Here is a 20,731-nt window from a genome sequence, read left to right on the forward strand (position 1 = left end):
CAACATCCCTCATCGCCCGTCCGTCCTGCTCAACATCCAGCCAAACATCCCTCGTCATTCATCCGTCCTGCTCAACATCCAGCACAACATCCCTCGTCGCTCGTCTGTCCTGCTAAACATCATCTCGAGGGCTCCCCCTAGCGAGGACGTCCATGTCGCTACGAGGGATCTAGTTGCCTCTCCCCTCCATCCGGCACAACATCACGCTCAACGTCACTAGTCGCTCATCCTTCCTGCTAAACAACCACTCGTGGGCTCCCCCTAGTGAGGATGTCCATGTGACTGTGGTGGACGTCCGTGTTGCTCTGACAAATGTAGCCCTACTGAAAAGGTGTATCCCTACTACAAGATAAAATATGTTGCTAGCTATCTAGAATATGTTTTGAGAGTTCTAATATACACAAGTTTGATTTGTTTACTTCCTGATTACCAATCAATGCTGTCGTAACTGATTACATTGGACAAATACATAGCATTTGAGTTGTTTCAAATGTTTTCGAGTCTGTTCATTTTTTTTGGCAATAATTATTGCCTTTTATCTGTTACAGAGGAATGAGTTCTTGAGAAGAGAATCATCCAATATCATCATCCAATGTTTATGCACAAAAATCTGTTGGTAGAATAAGACTATGTAGAAGTCGGTGAAATATTTAGTGTAGTTTAATCAGGCAATACCTTTAATATGACTAAAATGTAACTACAACATAAGGGTATTTGCTTGACCAAAATGGCTCACTGTTTTCATTGTTTTGAAAATAACTAGAGAATCATTATTAAAATGATTGAAATGTATGTAACTAAAACTCTGTACAGACAATGCAATGATGTGGAAGTTTCATATTTCAATATTTTATTCAGAATACAACATAGATGACATATCAAATGTTTAAACTGAGAAAATGTATCACTTTAAGGCGGGCCATTTCAGAACCCGGATCCTTCTTCTATGCAGCCATGACATTGTAATTGATGCAGTATGTGGTCTGGCATTGTCATGTTGGAAAATGCAAGGTCTTCCCTGAAAGAGACGACATCTGGATGGGAGCATATGTTGTTCTAGAACTAGGATATAACTGTCAGCATTGATGGTGCCTTTCCAGATGTGTAGGCTGCCCATGCCACATGCACTCATGCAGCCCCATACCATCAGAGATGCAGGCTTCTGAACTGAGCGCTGATAACAACTGGGGTTGTCCTTGTCCTCTTTAGTTCGGATGACATGGCGTCCCAGTTTTCCAAAATGAACTTCAAATTTTGATTAGTCTGACCACAGAACACTTTTCCACTTTGCCACAGTCCATTTTAAATGATCCTTGGTCCAGAGAAAACCCCTGAACTTCCTAGCCGTATCCTGTTTAGATATGGCTTCTTTTTTGACCTATAGAGATTTAGCCAGCAACGGTGAATGGCACAGTGGATTGTGTTCACCGACAATGTTTCCTGGATGTATTCCTGAGCCCATGTTGTGATTTCCATTACAGTATCATTCCTGTATGTGATGCAGTGCCGTCTTACGCACAGAGATTGTTCCAGGTTCTCTGAAACTTTGGATGATATTATGCACTGTAGATGATGATAACTTCAAACTCTTTGCAATTTTTCTCAGAGAAACTCCTTTCTGATATTGCTCCACTATTTTTCGCCGCAGCATTGGGGGAATTGGTGATCCTCTGCCCATCTTGAATTCTGAGAGACACTGCCACTCTGAGAGGCCCTTTTTATACCAAATCATGTTGCCAATTGAAATAATAAGTTGCAAATTGGTCCTCCAGCTGTTCCTTATCTGTACATTTAACTTTTCCGGCCTCTTATTGCTACCTGTCCCAAATTTTTTGGAATGTGTAGCTCTCATGAAATCCAAAATAAGCCAATATTTCGCATGACATTACAAAATGTCTCACTTTCAACATTCAATATGTTTTCTATATTCTATTATGAATTAAATATACATTTATGAGATTTGTAAATTATTCCATTCCTTTTTTACTCACAATGGCCCTCATTTATCATTCTTGCGTAGAAACGGGCGTATATGTTGGCGTAAGATTTTGCTTACACTCCTCTCATCGCCTGATTTATGAAACTGTGCGTACCTTTAAAATCCAGGTGTACGCAATACCTTCCCTTGATAAATGCCGCGGATGAAAACGATCGTCATTAGAATAACACGCCCCTATATATTCAAGTCTCCGCTTCCCCCACGCCCTCATTTTACGCCATGGACACACGGAAGACGGCAAAAAAGAGAAACTTCTCTGACGTGGAGATTGAGACGATCACCAGGGAGGTAGAAAGAAATAAAATTGTTTCATTTGGCAGTTTAAAAAGCGGAATAAAAGATGATGATGTGATGTGGAGTACCATTCATTCACATTAATAACTGCATGACAATTTGTAATATTCGTCTTATTATTTCATGATATTTATCAATGACGTTTATTGTTATTTAGAAGAAGAATGTCGTTATTATTATTATTTCTATTATTGTCTAAAAGAAGAAGAATGTCATTTTTATTATTTTGTCAGTCTGAATTATATTTTGGTAATTCAAAGCCTTTTATTACTGAACCCAGTCCATGCGCAACTGCCGGGCCTAACCCTGAAACGTCATGTAAAGCGCACAGACTCGCATCTGAAGGAATACATATAAGTAAAATGCTTTGGTAAAGTCACACAAATGAAACCTTGAAGTCCATGTTGCACAAAAATAAACACTGAAGTTTGTAATTATGTTGTTGTTTTTTTTACAGTAGGTCATAATATATCACATCTTTTAGTTTGTCAGTGCGTTAGGATTTTCTTTTCTGCGCTGTTAAGGTTTCATTTCTCTCCGCCATGTCCATGTGCAATATTTTGTTGTCATCCATCCACCAAAGATCACTCCAAATATAACTATTAATGCTGTTTTATTTTCAGTTTACATCTCTGCACTGGCATAACATCAGTGCACGAGGGAACTGCAGCAGGGGCTGAGTATACGGCTACACATTTTTTACTTGAGACAGGTCAAAATAAAAGTCCCGTCTCACACATGCGCACAATTAACTTTTGCACAATTTTGGGTATACAACAGTCAGTATCATAATTAAACAACATAATATAACATAAATGATGAGAACATATAACTCAACATGCGCATTTCCGCACTAACTCAAAACGTGCGTACACCACCTCCTGAGCTGGCGTAGGATTTGAGAGTGCCGTACGCCAACGTCCAGATTGATAAATCTCAAAGTCACCGTGGTTTTGGGTGTACGCCAGGTGTACGCTGGAAATTTGGTGTACGCACTTTTGATAAATGAGGGCCAATTTGTACAGTGTCCCAACTTTTTTGGAATCGGGTTTGTAAGTCAAAATGACTAAGACTAGAGTAAATAAAAAAAAAGGGGAGCAAAAATTAACACTGCTCTGTCATAACCAAAATATCAGCCATCCCCTCACACACTGTCTTTCAAACCCATAATGTTCTCTGCCCTACCCATAAAACACTCTACATAACCAAAACACATGCCTCAACACTCACCCACTGTGACTATAGGTCATATCACCCAGTGAACAGAGGCCTCTATTGTCATCAACATGACATACTTTTGCATAGTAGTATTTTTTCATATAACCCGTGTAGGCCTTTTTAAAGGGTTCATGAACTTTGGTTAAATGTCAACTTCAATTGTATGAAAGAATTGGCTTTGATTCCAAATAGTTTTGTCACAGACACATGATAGCTTGAATTTGTGAACACTTGAACTGGAGTGAAATAGAAATTGAACAAGTGATTCAGGCTGGCAGTTTGTGTGATTGAGCTGGTTAACCTTACCCTGTATTTCTCTTCAGCTCTGCTATTGTTCTTACAGTCTGGATGCCACACTGTAGATCCTGCAGAAAAGGGCAGAAAGTTTAGCAAATGTGTTTGGCAGAGCTGGGTTCAAATACTACAGCATATGCTTTCAATTAAATACTTTCTCTGTGCTTGACTGAACTTATCGGGCAGATTTACATTGGTATAGACACAGAAGTACAAACTCTACTCCACAGGCACCATCATCACACTCTTAAAATTGATGTGTTAAAAATTAACACAAAATATGTGTAAAAGGATTTGTAACACATTTTGTGTTACTACAGACACATGATGTGTAAATGTTGTTTACACAATTACTGTGTTAAACACGTTTAGTCGTATATGCTTATATAAAAGGCACATAATCTGTTGCAAATACTCAACGGGCGATGTCAACTTGAAAGATTGGATTTATGTATCAGGTTGCAAATGTGAAAAAAGCATTTTAACTCGCTGGGGGGAAACAGCTGTTGTGACGACGCAAATTATCTTGCTGCGCCTGCGCAGTGGCGTTCTTTTCCAACCGACGCCGCGCCGACCTAACAAGCCATCAGAAACGCGTCATGTATGCCTCAGGTGAGTGAATCTAATTAAACGTGTAAAATAATACATATTTCCCCACCTAGCATGAGAAATAGTTGTGTTAAATGTCCAGGAAACATCATTTGTTTGTTTTAACCTTTTTTATGCCGTTTTCATGTGTTTTGTGTAGCACTAACGTTAGCACTAACGTCAGCACTAACGTCTCACGCTTTGCCAAGCTGTTTAGGGATTTATTGATTTAAGACTTAAAGGTTACTATACATCATGGCAGCTTAAGTTTGAACTCCTAACAATCTTTTACCAAAAACTATGCAGTGGTTAAAAGGACGTTGTGCTAACTTACATTGCTTGTCACTGACTATTTCAAATTTAACTTCTTGATAGCTCCTACACTTAACGTTTACATTTTCTCATTATTAAATTATTACTTTTGTATGATTACAGCATTATAATGTGGTGTTATTATATCTTTTATCTAGGTAATGGAAGACGAGGGGCAAATCACGTTTAACGTTACTCTAACGGTTTTACACAGAGTTCTTGCGACTGTCTTCATTGACGGCAAGCAAACATGGCGAAAACTATTCACAGTTGGAAGTGTTGGAGAACTGATTAACTCAGCCAAAACTGAGCTCTCTCAACAAGTATCTGTTGATTAATGATGATTTGATATGTGAGTACAAAATATGAACTATTTGTGTATGGTTATTTATTTGACTACAATTTTTAAGTTCATCCGTATATTTGTTCTATTTGAGAACAAATAGTCATTAAAAGCCTTTTATTACTGAACCCAGTCCGTGCGCAACTACCGGGCCTAACCCTGAAACGTCATGTAAAGCGCACAGGCTCGCATCTGAAGGAATACATATAAATGAAATGCTTTGGTAAAGTCACACAAATTAAACCTTTAAGTCCATGTTGCACAAAAATAAACACTGAAGTTTGTAATTATGTTGTTGTTTTTTTTACAGTGGGTCATAATATATCATATCTTTTAGTTTGTCAGTGCGTTAGGATTTTGTTTCCTGCGCATTTCCGCACTAACTCAAAACGTGCACACACCACCTCCTGAGCTGGCATAGGATTTGAGAGTGCCGTACGCCAACGTCCATATTGATAAATCTCAAAGTCACCGTGGTTTTGGGTGTACGCCAGGTGTACGCTGGAAATTTGGTGTACACACTTTTGATAAATGAGGGCCATTGTATTAAAATAGTGACAACTACGAAATAACACATATGTAATAATTATAACTAAGAAGTAACACATATGAAATAATGTTGCAAACAAAAAATTGTTAAACAGATCAAAATACTTATTATAATGTGGACACTTCTAAGTAGCCACCCTTTGCTTTGATGACAGCTTTGCACATTATTTGCATTCTCTTAACCAGCTTCATGAGGTAGTCACCTGGAATTACATTCCAATTAACAGGGGTGTCTTTTTAAAAGTCAATTTGTTTAATTTCTTTCCTTGTTAAGGTTTTTGAGCCAATCAAGGTAGGGTTGGTATCCTGAAAACCATCATTATGTCTGTACTGTAGTAGTCCATATTATGGCAAGTACAGCTCAAATAAGCAATGAGAAACGTCAGTCCATCATTACTTTAAGACATGAAGGTCATTCAATACAGAACATTTCAAGAACTTTGAGTTGTGTTGAAATTGACTCTAATTAGGACTGCCACAGGAAAGGAAGACCCAGAGTTATCTATGCTGCAGAGGATATGTTCATTAAAGAGGCAATTAACTGCAGCTCAGATTGCAACCCAAATAAATGCTTCACAGAACGAACTAATAGAACTAATAGAACTAATAGACACATCTCAACATCAGCTGTTCAGAGGAGACGGCGAGAATCAGGCCTTCATGGTCGAATTGCTGCAAAGAAACCACTGCCAAAGGACAACAATAATAAGGAGACTTTGTTGGGCCAAGAAACATGAGAACTGTTCTTTGGTCTGAGGAGTGCAAAATTCCGATTTCTGGTTCTAACTCACATGTCTTTGCAAGACACAGCGTGGGTGGATGGATGATCACTGCATGTGTGGTTCCCACCTTGAAGCATGGAGGACAGAATGTTTGATGGTACTTTGCTGGTAACACTGTTAGTGATTTATTTAAAATTCAAGGCACACTCAACCAGCATGGTTACCACAATATTCTGATTTGCCCTGATTGAGATTATCAATTGTTTTTCAACAGGATATTGATGCAAAAGAAACCTCTAGGCTGTGTAAGGGGTATTTGGCCAAGAAGGAGAGTGATGGAATGCTGCATCAGATGACCTAGCCTCCACAATCACCCAACCTCAACCCCATTGAGATGGTTTGGGATGAGTTGGACCTCAGAGTGAAGGAAAAGCAGCCAACAAGTGCCCAGAATGTGGAAAATCCTTCAAGACTGTTGGAAAAGGTGACTACCTCATGAAGCTAGTTGAGAGAATGCCAAGAGTGTGCAAAGCTGTCATCAATGCAACGAATGACTACTTATAAGCGTCTAAAATAGAACTGTATTTTGATTTGTTTCACACTTTATGGGTTACTATAGGATTCCATATTACATTTCATAGTTATGATGTCACTATATGCTTGATATTCACTATTATTCTACAATAATAATAACTTTCAGATTTTGTATTTATGTGTACATCCATAGATGTTACCATTACACTTTGATTTGTTTGTTTTGGAAACCCACCTTGCAGGTACATTTCCTCTCCTTCCGTAAACATCTGGTTGCATCTGCTGCATCTTGCACAACTGGGGTGGTAGTGCTTGTCCCCTGCCTTGAGAAGCAGATCAAATGTCACCCAGTACAACTGATCAATGTAAATTAATTGAAATAATGGCAACAGAACACGTATAGACTTGCAAAGGTTGTGCAGTGGAAACGCATAATCAACATCTAAGATTTTGGCAGAGAACTCCATAGGGGAGTTCTCTGCCAAATACATGTAGATATATTAAATACATGTAGATATATTTACATAAATTACAAAATTATAGTTGGTAATATGCATTTAGCATCTACATCTAACTGTTAGATTTCCATATTTGTACTCTTTCCTGTCATGTGTTTATTGTTATCTAGTCGTTTCTTTGAAGTACTTTTACAGACAGGAATGACATTCATGATACTGTGTTAAAATGTATGGATATTGTTTTCATAATGAGCCTCTTATGAAATGTGGTTAATTATATTGAAACTGAAAAAGGTGCTATATGCTGCTTGACAGTGACTAAAGCAGAGGTCTCAAACCGAATCCACGGAGGGCCGAGTGTCTGCAGGTTTTCGCTCTCTCACCTTGTACTTAATTGACTAATTAGGTCACTAATTGGTTCGTTTCTACCCCCACCTGGTTGTTTAGGTCTGAACTGGGAACCAATTGAAAGGAAAACCCAAAAACCTGCAGAAACATGGCCCTCCGTGGAACCGGTTTGAGACCTCTGGACTAAAGCCAAAACTTTGGTTTATTTACTAAACATTTATCATTATATTGTGACACAATGGCAGTTGTATGATACTGTGAATAAAGGTCCTTATTAAATGAAGATGACAGACTCCGACCAGTTGTTTCTTTACTTGCATTTACAATGTATTAATAGAAATTATGGTAAATACCTACAGTACAATAAAAAAATCGGCTCTTGTTTGTAAACGATAATAATTGTCTTTTTCACAGTAATTAATGTAATGCAATATGGCCTAGACTGGTGGTTGTGTTGGTTTGCTCCCCATTTTACCAAAGATAATTAATTAAATTCACTGTAACAAGGGGATTCTCTGGGAAATAATGTCTTGAAAGTTAATTCCATGAAATAATAAAGTACTGCATATTCATATATTTCATAATTTTTACACATAATATTCAATGTTAAAATATATGTCATGCATTGTATTATGCGCAAGTTATATATTTTATGAACTTATTCAGGGCACATATGTAAATATATGTTGAGAAATCCTCTACATATACAGCTCTGGAAATTTTAGACCACCCCAAATTTATCTTAAATCAGCATCTCTACATGTATGGCATTCATTCCATTCTAGCGTCTATTAAATTCCAACACAGGCACACCTCATTTCACTTAATGAGGTACTGATTAGGTGATTACCTAAACCAAATCTAATTTAAGAGGAAAAGTATGAAAACCACTGCTGTGGTCATCACTATTCTCTTGCAATAGGACCAGCTGGATGGCAAAAACAGTGCAAGTAGTACCTCAAAGGTAATTTGAATACAAAAATAACTATTCAGCATGACAAAAGTGTTGAAAAGAAAAGCTTTGAGTGAGGAAAAGAAGGGTTCAATTCTGGTTTTACTGGCAGGGATACAGTGAGCGTCAAGTTGCTTCCATCCTGAAAATTTCAAAGACGGCGGTTCATAAGAACAAGGTCAAGCAACAGACCTTGGGGACAACAAAGCTACAGACTGGCAGAGGGCCAAAACGACTGTCCACTGACAGAGATGACCGTCAACTCATTCGAATGTCACTCAACAACCGTAGGATGACATCAAGTGACCTACAAATTAATGGCACACAGCAGCTGGGGTGAAGTGCACAGCGAGGACGATTTGAAACAGGCAAGTCGTGCAAAGCTAGAAAAAAAACAATAAAGAAGTAAAGAAGCAAAGAAGAACCAGGCTGAAGTTTGCAAAAGACCATAAGGATTAGACCGTAGAGGAATCGAATCCTAACGAGTCAAATTTTCAGCTTTGTCCAACACCTGGTCATCTAATTGTTAGACAGAGACCTGGAAAGGCCTATAAGCCACAGTGTCTCGCACCCACTGTGAAATTTGGTGCAGATGATCTGGGGATACTTCAGCAAGGCTGGAATCGGGCAGATTTGTCTTAGTGAAGGATGCATTAATCAAGCCAGATAACAAGGTTATCCTGGAAGAACACCTGCTTACTTCTGCTCTGACAATGTTCCCCAACTCTGAGAATAGTTTTTTTTCCAGCAGGACAATGCTCCATGCCACACAGCCATGCCACACAGCCAGACATGATAGCTGTGATTAAAAACTAGGGTTATTCCACCAAATATTGATTTCTGAAGTCTTTCTAAGTTAAAACATTAGTATTTTGCTGTTGAAAAATGAATATGAATTTGTTTTTCTTTGCATTATTTGAGGTCTGAAAACAATGCATATTTTTTGGTTACAAATAAATTTCTAATTGAAGAAAAAAAAAGGGAATTTGGGTGTAATGTTGTCAGTAGTTTAAATAATAAAACAAAAAAAAATAATTTTACTCAAAAACATACCTATGAATGGTTAAACCAGAGAAACTGATAATTTTGCAGTGGTCTCTTAATTTTTTCCAGAGCTGTATGTGCATATATGTTTAGCATGAGTTTTCCATGTGGGGGGTAACTCTCTGGCAAGTGGCACATTGCTTAGCATCAGGTAGCCTATTACCATGTCGAATCAAAGCTGGCATGGTGAAAAATAGTTTGTTCTTTCCCTGATCATAGTAGGTAACCCTAATTGATCACAAGTCAATGTAAAATAGGAGTATATAACCAAAACAAACTACAATATAAAAGCCCATGCAGTTACAGAGAAGCACAAGTATAAACATGTGAACATGCGCATACACAAACACACACACATACACACACACAAACAATCATGGCTGATCTGGTTTGAACACTTATTCATTTTTAATCTATGTTTAATACTATAGGCTGTGTTCTCCATGAATGGTCCAGTGTTTTTGACTGCACAGTCACTGATTACTTCACGCATATCTCAAAGCTCAAATCCAGCAAACCAGGATCAAATTTCACCAAAGAGAAAGAAGGTCAAAGGAAAAGGCTGACTTGACCTTTGTTTGGAATTTCATTTCTGGTAACATGAATTGGCCGGAATAGGTGCTGCACACATGAACAAGGTCATTCACAAAAAAAAGGTTTGATTGCGACTCCATGACTCAAGTATCACAAACAATATATTGTAGCAAAGTGTTTGTGTTTTTATTGATCTACACCAGAATAAAGGTCTGATTTATCTGATGATTTTCTTACTCAAAATAAACCAAATGTTTATACCCAAATGACTGAAATAAAGCTCTGGAAGTGTTTACATTAATATTGTAAATGTAATTTCAACACAATCTTGGTGATAGAAGAGATACATTTCAGACGACCAATGTGGATATTTTCTATGCCTATATTTTATTACAGCTTATGATCAGTAATTGCATGGTAAATACACTGAACAAAATTATAAACACAACACTTTTGTTTTTGCCCCCATTTTTCATGAGCTGAACTAAAAAATCTAAGACTATGTACACAAAAGACCTATTTCTCTCAAATATTGTTCACAAATCTGTCTAAATCTGTATTAGGGAGCACTTGTCCTTGGCCATGATAATCCATCCACCTCACAGGTGTGGCATATCAAGATGATAATTAGACAGCATGATTATTGCAAAGGTGTGCCTTGGGCTGGCCACAATAAAAGGCCACTCTACAATGTGCAGTTCCATCACACAGCACAATGCCACAGATGTTGCAAGTTTTGAGGGAGCGTGCAATTGGCTTGCTGACTGCAGGAATGTCCACCAGAGCTGCTGCCTGTGAATTGAATGTTCATCCAACCGGCTTCACAACCACAGCCCAGGACCTCCACATTCACCCCCCCACATTCACCTCTTCATCTTCTGAGACCAGACCACAAACTGTCAGAAACCGTCTCAGGGAAGCTCATCTGCATGCTTGTTGTCCTCATCAGCGTCTTGACCTGACTGCAGTTCGTCATCATAACCGACTTGAGTGGGCAAATGCTCACATTCGATGGTGTCTGGCACTTTGGAGAGGTGTTCTCTTCACGGATGAATCCCGGTTTTCACTGTACAGGGCAGATGGCAGATGGCAGTATGGCGTCGTGTATGGCGTCGTGTGGGTGAGCAGTTTGTTGATGTCAACGTTGTGGATCAAGTGGCCCATGGTGGCGGTGGGGTTATGGTATGGGCAGGCGTGTGTTATGGACAACGAACACAGGTGCATTCTTTTAATGGCATTTTGAATGCACAGAGATACCGTGACGAAATCCTGAGGCCAATTGTTGTGCCATTCATCCATGACCATCACCTCATGTTACAGCATGATAATGCACAGCCCCACGTTGCAATGATCTGTACACAATTCCTGGAATCAAAAAACATCCCAGTTCTTGCATGACCCGCAGACTCACCGGACATATAACCCATTGAGCATGTTTGGGATGCTTTGGATCAGTGTATACGAAAGCGTGTTCCAGGTCCTGCCAATATCCAGCAACTTCGCCATTGATGAGGAGTGGACCAACATTCTACAAGCCACAATCAACAAACTAATCAACTCTATGCGAAGGAGATCTGCTGCAATGCGTGAGGCAAATGGTGGTCACACCAGATACTGACTGGTTTTCGGACACCCCGGACTCCCCCAATACAGTGAAACTGCACATTTTAGAATGGCCTTTCATTTTGGCCAGCCTAAGACACACCTGAGCAATAATCATGCTGTCTAATCAGCATCTTGATATGCCACACCTGTGAGGTGGTTGGATTATCTCGGCAAATCTACCATATTTTCTGCTAGATTCCACGATTCTCTAGTCTTTTCACTTGATGAAAAAGTTAGTTATCGTTACCTTTATTGATAGTTATTGTATCAATGTCATTCACGAATGAAAGAAAAAAGTATGTTGTTATGCCATAAAATGTAATAGTTTTGGCAGTGTAAAGTTAGACTCACTAGCAATTGCTTAATTCTTATGACGATTCCAGTAAGTTAGTAGATACTGGTAAAGCCTATTACTGGCTAATACACTGTTAAAACGGCCTGTGGCAAACGCCATACAGTTTGCCACTGGCAAATGTCATTCATAAAGGCCAATTAGCTGTTAAAACGGCCAGTGGCAAAAGGGGGAATTTGTTCAGGATAGACACAAACATTGCTGGTCACACGATTCTTTTGTCTTTTCACTTGACGAAAAAGTCTGTTATCGTCTCCTATATTGATACAGTAGTTATTGTATCAATATCATTCACGAATGGCTAATAAGCTGTTAAAACAGCCAGTGGCAAAAGCCATACATTTCATAGATGCTATTTGAGGAAAACTTAATAAGAAACGTTACTCAGTTTAACACACTGATTAATGGTGTCTAACAAAATATTCAGACTTGGCATGATGTTAATGCATGACAAAAGTATATAATGTCAAGAGGCTATACTGACACCTGGCAAAGGTACAGCTCTATGGTGTAGTGGTTGACGACACAGCTTTTCACAAGGGCAACCCTGGTTGGAATCTGGAAAGAGCAAGACTTTCAGTTGCAGGCCGGCTGAAATAGGCTTGCCTGGTTTCTTGTTTATTATTCCATTTAAGTTGTAACCAGCGCATTACTGAGGAAGAGCTGTATCGGCAGGCCTTGATGTATATCTACCTCGTTCTACATGACTGAGAGAACTGCACACTTTTACATAGTGCAGCAATGAGTTAAATGGATTTTTGAATTAAAACAAAGAATTGATATTTGCCATTATTCCCCATTATAAAGTAATGTGTGCCATTAACCAGCGTTTTTGTAAACAGTCATGCATACATAACGGTCAAATGGACGTTTATTAAGTGCAGCATTCCGGTTTTTATTTGTTTGTTGTATCTGATAAAACCTTTCAAATAAGCTTCAGTTTATGTTTGATTAATTAAATGAGTGGCACAGCTAATTGCTAATTCCGTGCTAGGGGCCTGGAATACCCAGCTGTAAATCATCTCTGAAGACAACTGAAAATTATCCCTATCTGTGTAAGAACACTAAACAGGTCCAACAGACTACAATAATTGTCTCTTTCTCTGCTGTCACTGCTTCTAACAATGTCACACTCTTTCTTTCTATCATATACACTAACTCTGTGTCTCTCTTTCTCTCAGTTTTAATTTAAACTTTGTCAGGGGAAACATTTGTTGTTAGAAAATTAAAACAGAAAATGACAGGAAATATTAAAATGAGTGTTATATTATTAGCTATATAGTGGAATTAAAAGCTGCAATTGTTCTTTCTCTATGTCCATACACTCATTTCTTCCTCATTTGTCTCATAGAAACTATTAAGACTATTACAAACTGTATTGTAAATAGCTGAACTATAAGGCAGTCATGCTCTCTTAATCTCCCTGCTATATGTTTACTGTAAATGTGTACATCAACTGTTTCAAACTGCACTCAACTGACTATAACTGAGTCTTAACTAAAAGCAATACTGACATGAGAAAACGTTTTGATCGATAAGAGAAAAAGAGTGAGGAATCTTTTTTCACTAGCAATGTCTGTTGACAAAACAAATGAATTGCTTGGCCACGTTTCCGTGGTGATGAGGGAAAAGGGGGTGCGGTGGGGTCACATCTGGGTTAAATATTGCATTTTTGGTCCATTGCGTCAGGCTTCAGCGGAAGAGGGGGGACATTTTCTTCTTTGGGGCTACGACTCCTACATCCACACAGCTTCTTGGGGACCAGCAAATCAGAGTTAATAGCTCTTGAAGACAATCATTTCTAAAATGTTTTAACAGAACTACTCTTGTAGCTTAGGTACAGGGCCAGCTTGATCACTCAAAGTAACTTGCCTAGTTAATTTGATGACTTGTCTGACAGCCATTATGACCCAGAGGGATTAAACATGGGAGTTTCATTGTATACACAGCACACTGTGCACTGTCCCTGAAACAATACAGACAGCCTTGCAAGAGTAAGATTCACTCACAGGGCATGATCTTCTGCTTCTGTAAGTGTGAGGGAGCTCTCAATGTACGACTACATTCCCTGGAATAGACATCACTCTGTGGAACCCCACAGGGCAAAAACAGATTTTAATAAACTTTGTTTCCACATAATTTCAAAACAAAAATTTTGTGTCAATCTGGAAAACAAAATGGTTTGGCAAAATGTCTTCAACATAAGGGCATTTGGTCCGATTTTTTCAATGACATCATTAAAAAAAAAGTATTCTTGTTGAATTAAAGTCTGTAAAAAACTTAAACTAGACTTTTTTGCCCATTGGAAAGGCTTTACCCCAATCCTCTTTTTGAATACTTAAGAGGTTTACATTCGGTCCCATGCATACAGTCTGACTGAACACAAAGTGAATGAGTTGGTCAGTATCTGATATTTATAAAATAAAATATTGTCCTCTCCACTAGATGCTAATATGTCTAAACCAATCTTTACATTACTCCCAATATCTGCTCTTCAAAGTGTATTCATGTATGTAGATAGCGCATTTATGTTCAGACTAATTTTGCTGAATTCCAAGTGTTGTCATTCTGATGTTACAATATGTACAATTGTACAATATGCAAAGTAGGAAATTAGAAACCGTCATCCCAGTGTAAATTTAACTTTCCACTATTGACAGTGCCTGTTGGTAATGCAAAGCTAAGACTCAATTCTATTTTCCCCATTGGCCACCTGTGTAATGCCATAGATTGCTATGAAGCAAAAAAAACATCCTGGACAGCTGTGCAATGTGTCTGTATGTGTTTGTGTGTATGAGAGAGACATTTTTAAAGTTCATACTCAAGCTTGTTGCAGAACAAACCCTATAATAAGATATAGCTGTTGCAGTTTGTTGGATATATACTTAACATTTTAAGCAAATTCTTTACAATCTGATATAATCAACCAAGCACTTGTCTGCCACTTAAAAGTTGGAAAGTTTTATAATCACATTATTGCATTGTAGCAGATGTTCTTGTGGATGTAGCTAAATCCTTCTGTTTTGGCTTCTAAAACAATGCAGTTGTTTAGTAAGTTACCTATAACATAAAATAGAAAAAACTGTTAAACTTAAAAGCAAGTGCTTTGTGACAAACCCTTTGTCCGTTTGGGATATTACAACGACAAACACATTTACTTTGCACAACTATTTCTTCCATTAAATACAAATAATAACAAAAGCCCATGTATGGATAGAGGTGCTCTTTCTATTAAAATGTATTCCAAATTTAAGACTAAGCGAGAAACTGTTCACTTTCTTCTGGATTCATTTGGACAGTGAAGCTGAACTTTAAAAAAGATGTATGTTAATAAGCACCAGTTTAAAAAAACACTTGATTTTAAGTACGCTCCAGATAATATAAGTAAAAAGAAAGCAATATTCAAAAGCCATAGTTATCAGTACAACAAGCATCAAATGACTTAATAGAGGTTCAGGTATATACCAAGCTATATTAAAATGTGAAAGTCATCAAATGTAAGCTAAACTTAAGGTGATGATACAAAAACATTTGCTTACCTCCAACAGGCAGATTGTGTGTATAAGTGCACTCCTGAACTGACTACCACCTCCCAAGAAACAACAATCGCTTTCTCTTGACAATCCTACTCACTTTTTTCCTTTCCTTCTGTCCTCTCTTTACAATAATGCCAAATTCCCCCCTCCCCATCATTCCATCCAATTCTACAGAAACTGGCCAATTGAAATGAGGCCAGTGCATGTGTGCTGGGTGGGGCCTTTGAAACTGTCTCAGTACATAGAAATGTTAGTCTCCAGGGCTGTGTGTTGAAAACTGTCAACTTGTATGTTCATGTATTTATACCTTTTTATTGTTTATGAGAAAGGCACTGCATTTAAATATGAATCTGAGTTACCTTCTAAATTTTATTCTGTTTACATACACTACACTAGGTTACACTAGGTTACACTAGGTTACACTAGGTTAGGGGTGACTTAAAAATTGTCCTTGTTTTTTAATAAAAAATAATAATAATTGATTAGAAAAACAGTGTAGACATTGTTAATGTTGTTAATGCCTGTTGTAGCTAGAAAAGGAATATCTACTGTACATAGGAATACAGAGCCCCATTGTCAGCAACCATCAGTCCTGGGTTCCAAAGGCACGTTATGTCTGCTAATCCAAGTTTATAATTTTAAAAAGCTAATTGATTACCCTTTTGTAATTATGTTAGCACAGATGAAAAGTGTTGCTTCTTTAAACTAGTTCAGTATCTTCAGCATCAGCGTTTGTGAGTTCAATTACAGGCTCAAAATGGCCAGAAACAAAGATATTTCTTCTGAAACTCATCAGTCTATTCTTGTACTCAGAAATGAACATTATTCCATGCGAGAAATTGACAAGATACTGAAGATCTTGTACAACGATGTGTAATACTCCCTCTACAGAACAGCGCAAACTGTCTCTAACCAGAATAGAAAGAGGAGTGGGACGCCACAGTTCACAACAGATCAAAAGGACAAATACATTAGTGTCTAGTTTGAGAAACAAACGCCTCACAGGTCCTCAACTGGCAGTTTCATTAAATAGTACCCGCAAAACACCAATCTCAATGGCAACAGTAAAGAGGCAAATCTGGGATGCTGGCCTTCTAGGCAGGGTTGCAAAGAAAATATCAGATCTCAGACTGGCCAATAAAAAGAAAAGATGAAGATGTGTAAAACAACACAGACACTGGACTGAGGAAGAACTTCGAAATAGTCTAAAGAAGGACAGATTTATTGCTTCTTTAATCAGCACCACAGTTTTCAGCAGTGCTAATAATAACTAATTGCAAATAACTTTCTCATGATTAATTAGCCTTGTAATTGATTATAAAACACAACGTGCCATTGGAACACAAGTGATGGTTGCTGATAATCGCCCTCGCCCACACGGAAAACTCATCCAAAACATATATTCCAATATGTAGAGGATTTCTCAACATATATTTACGTATGTGCCCTGAATATGTTCATGACAAAAAACTTGCAGATTATACATTGCATGTCATATATTTTAACGTTGAATGTGTTAAAATAATGAAATATATGAAAATGCAGTACTTGAAAGCATTTCTCATCAACACAACCTTCAAGAAATTATTTTCCAGAGAATCTCCTTGTTGTTGTGAGTTTAACTAATTATCGTTTGCAAAATGGGGAGCAAACCAACCAACAGTCTAGGCCATATTGCATTGCATTCATTACTGTGAAAAATACATTATTATCTTTTACAAACAAGAGCCGATTTGTAAATTATACAGTATGTATTTACCATCATTTCTATTACTGTAAATACAAATAAAGAAACAACACGTTAGAGTCAGTTAACCTAATTTAATAATGACCTTTATTCACAGTATCATACAACTGCCATTGTGTCACAATATAATGATAAATGTTTAGTATAAACACCAAAGTCTTGAATTTAGTCACTGTCAAGCAGCATATAGCACCTTATTCAGTTTCAATATAATGAACCACTTTGTACTCCAAGTTTACATTTCAAAAGAGACTCATTATGAAAACAATATGCATACATTTTTCACACAGTATCATGAATGCCATTCCTGTCTGTAAAAGTAATTTTTTAACACAGTATCATGAATGCCATTTCTCTCTGTAAAAGTACTTCAAAGAAACGACTAGATAACAATAAACACATGACAGGAAAGAGAACAAATATGGAAATCTAACAGTTAGATGTAGATGCTAAATGCATATTACCAACTATAATTTTGTAATTTATGTAAATATATTTACATGTATTTAAGACTTTTAAAAACATAATTGAAAACGGCCAAAATATATTCATGAAATATATGGCCATACATCAGTAATACATATAATACATATATTAGTATATCTTTTTAAAAATATACAGGCAATAAAAATCAAAATATAAGTTTTCAAAATATATGTCAATATATAATACTTCCGTGCCGGTCTGTACACCTATGTAGATATTCCATTTAAAATCAGCCAGTTACAATAGTAATTTACAGCATTAACAAAGTTAAAACTGTATTTCTGACCCATTTTACAGTGGGGAGAACAAGTATTTTATACACTGCTGATTCTTAAGGTTTTCCAACTTGCAATGAATGTAGAAGTCTGTAATTTTTATCAAAGATACTCTTCAACTGTGAGTGATGGAATCTAAAACAAAAATGCAGAAAATCACATTGTATGAATTTTAAGTAATTCATTTGCATTAATTAGACCACATGACCTTCTCCATTTCCTCCTCTGGATCATCCAGATGGTCATTGGCAAACTTCAGACGGGCCTGGACATGCGCTGGCTTGAGCAGGGGGACCTTGCGTGCACTGCAGGATTTTAATGCATGACGGCGTAGTGTGTTACTAATGGTTTTCTTTGAGACTGTGGTCCCAGCTCTCTTCAGGTCATTGACCAGGTCCTGCCGTGTAGTTCTGGGCTGATTCCTCACCTTCCTCATGATCATTGATGCCCCACGAGGTGAGATCTTGCATGGAGCCCCAGACCGAGGGAGATTGACCGTCATCTTGAACTTCTTCCATTTTCTAATAATTGCGCCAACAGTTGTTCCCTTCTCACCAAGCTGCTTGCCTATTGTCCTGTAGCCCATCCCAGCCTTGTGCAGTTCTACAATTTTATCCCTGATGTCCTTACACAGCTCTCTGGTCTTGGCCATTGTGGAGAGGTTGGAGTCTGTTTGATTCAATGTGTGGACAGGTGTCTTTTATACAGTTAAAGACAGTGCCTTTCATGTGGAAGACATAAGTTAAATTCTTTAGAGGTCAACGACATTTATTAATTATTTCTGGTAGCTTCCACGATTCCATCATCATTTCACTTGATGAAAAAGTTAGTTATTGTATAAATGTCATTCACTAGTGAAATAAAAAGTAAGTTGTTTTCCCATGAAAGAAAAAAATACATACTTATGCCATGAAATGAAACAGCTTTGGCAAACTCTATAGCAATTGCTCAATTCTTATGACGATTCCAGTAAGTTAGTAGACACCGGTAAAGCTTATTATTGGCTAATACGCTGTTATAACGGCCAGTGGCAAATGCAATACATAGCTGCTATTTGTGGTGGAGGTAAACTTAGTAAGAAACGTTGGTCAGTTTAACTGTATCAATGTCATTCATGAATGGCTAATTAACTATTAAAACGGCCAGTGGAAAAAGATAATTTGTTCAGGATAGAGATAAGAGGCTATACTAACAACTAGCAAATGTACAGCTCTTTGTTGTAGTAGTTAATGACACAGCCTTTCACGTGGGTGACCCAGGTTTGAATCTCGAGGAGGCAAAAAAAAAAAAATTGCGGGGCGGCTGAACTAGGCCTGCCTGGTTTCTTGTTTACTGGACATGTTCTGTAATTTTTTACCTGTTTCATTTCATTTTGATTTTTTTAGCATATCTGCAACAACTCAAAGTCACTCACAGTCCTGCTTGTTTCAGTTTCTCTCCGGAGACAATTTCCTTCATTTACATAATTGGTTGGCCAAAGATTTTAGTTGCACAATCAAAGTCTCTGGTTACATGATGTTAAGGGCTTATAGGAAACCAAGGTTGTGTGTGAATACTCTTAAAGATCTGGCCTTCTTCCTTTTGTGGAGTAATCACCAAGCTGACATTAGATCATGTGTTACTGCTGGGTTGTGACAATAGGGGCCATGGAGGTCTCCAGAGAAATTAACTGAGAAATCCATCAATGTAGAACTAGACTATATGCAACACTGAGCTGTGACTAGAAAAAAACAATAACTGATTATATCAAGGCAAAAAAATGGGAGAGTAAAAAGGACAAGAAAATGGTTCTTACCTCTAGAACCTTCCCAGTGATGAACTGATTACAGGCCTCACACTGGACTCCAAAATGGATCTGGTAATCTTTCTCACAGTAAGGGGCACCATCTCTGAGTGGAGAAAGAGGAAGGCATAAAAGTCAAGCTGGGAATATCACACTCAGAAGATTTTCATAAACAAGAATGAGTTGTTTAATTGTGGGTATTGAAAGGGCTGTTATTGCAAAAAATATATATAATCAGGTTCTTAATAACATGCCTGTTAAATATACACCGATCAGCCGTAACATTATGACCACCTGCCTAATATTGTGTAGGTCCCCCTTTTGCCACCAAAACAGCCCTGACCCATCGAGGCATGGACTCCACTACATCTCTGAAGGTGTGCTGTGGTATTTGCCACCAAGACATTAGCAGCAGATCCCTTTATGTCCTGTAAGTTGCGAGGTGGGGCCTCCATGGATCGGACCTGTTTGTCCAGCACATCCCACAGATGCTCTATTGGATTGAGATCTGGGGAATTTGGAGGCATAGGTCAACACCTTGAACTTGTTGTGTTCCTCAAACCATTCCTCAACCATTTTTGCTTTGTTGCAGGGCGCATTATCCTGCTGAAAGAGGCCAATGCCATCAGGGAATACTGTTGCCATGAAAGGGTGTACAACAATTCTTAGGTATGTATGTGTCAAATTAACATCCAAATGAATGGCAGGAGCCAAGGTGTCACAGCAGAACATTGCCCAAAGCATCACACTGCCTACAC

General features: G+C 37.9%; 1 protein-coding gene across 23 annotated transcripts in view; it reads right to left on the reverse strand.

Moving 5' to 3' along the window:
* ablim1b (actin binding LIM protein 1b) overlaps positions 1–20,731 on the reverse strand; it is a 262,796-nt gene that overhangs the window by 66,478 nt on the left and 175,587 nt on the right. For all 23 annotated transcript variants that reach the window (XM_034292380.1, XM_034292373.1, XM_034292381.1 and 20 more), the window contains exons 6-8: positions 19,986–20,079; positions 7,089–7,176; positions 3,818–3,876 (exon numbers count right to left, since the gene is read on the reverse strand). In XM_034292380.1, the coding sequence (XP_034148271.1) occupies positions 3,818–3,876; positions 7,089–7,176; positions 19,986–20,079 (241 nt within the window). The remainder of the gene's footprint in view (positions 1–3,817; positions 3,877–7,088; positions 7,177–19,985; positions 20,080–20,731) is intronic.

The sequence above is a fragment of the Esox lucius genome, chromosome 5 (genome assembly GCF_011004845.1).
Source record: "Esox lucius isolate fEsoLuc1 chromosome 5, fEsoLuc1.pri, whole genome shotgun sequence".
Lineage (NCBI taxonomy): Eukaryota > Metazoa > Chordata > Actinopteri > Esociformes > Esocidae > Esox > Esox lucius.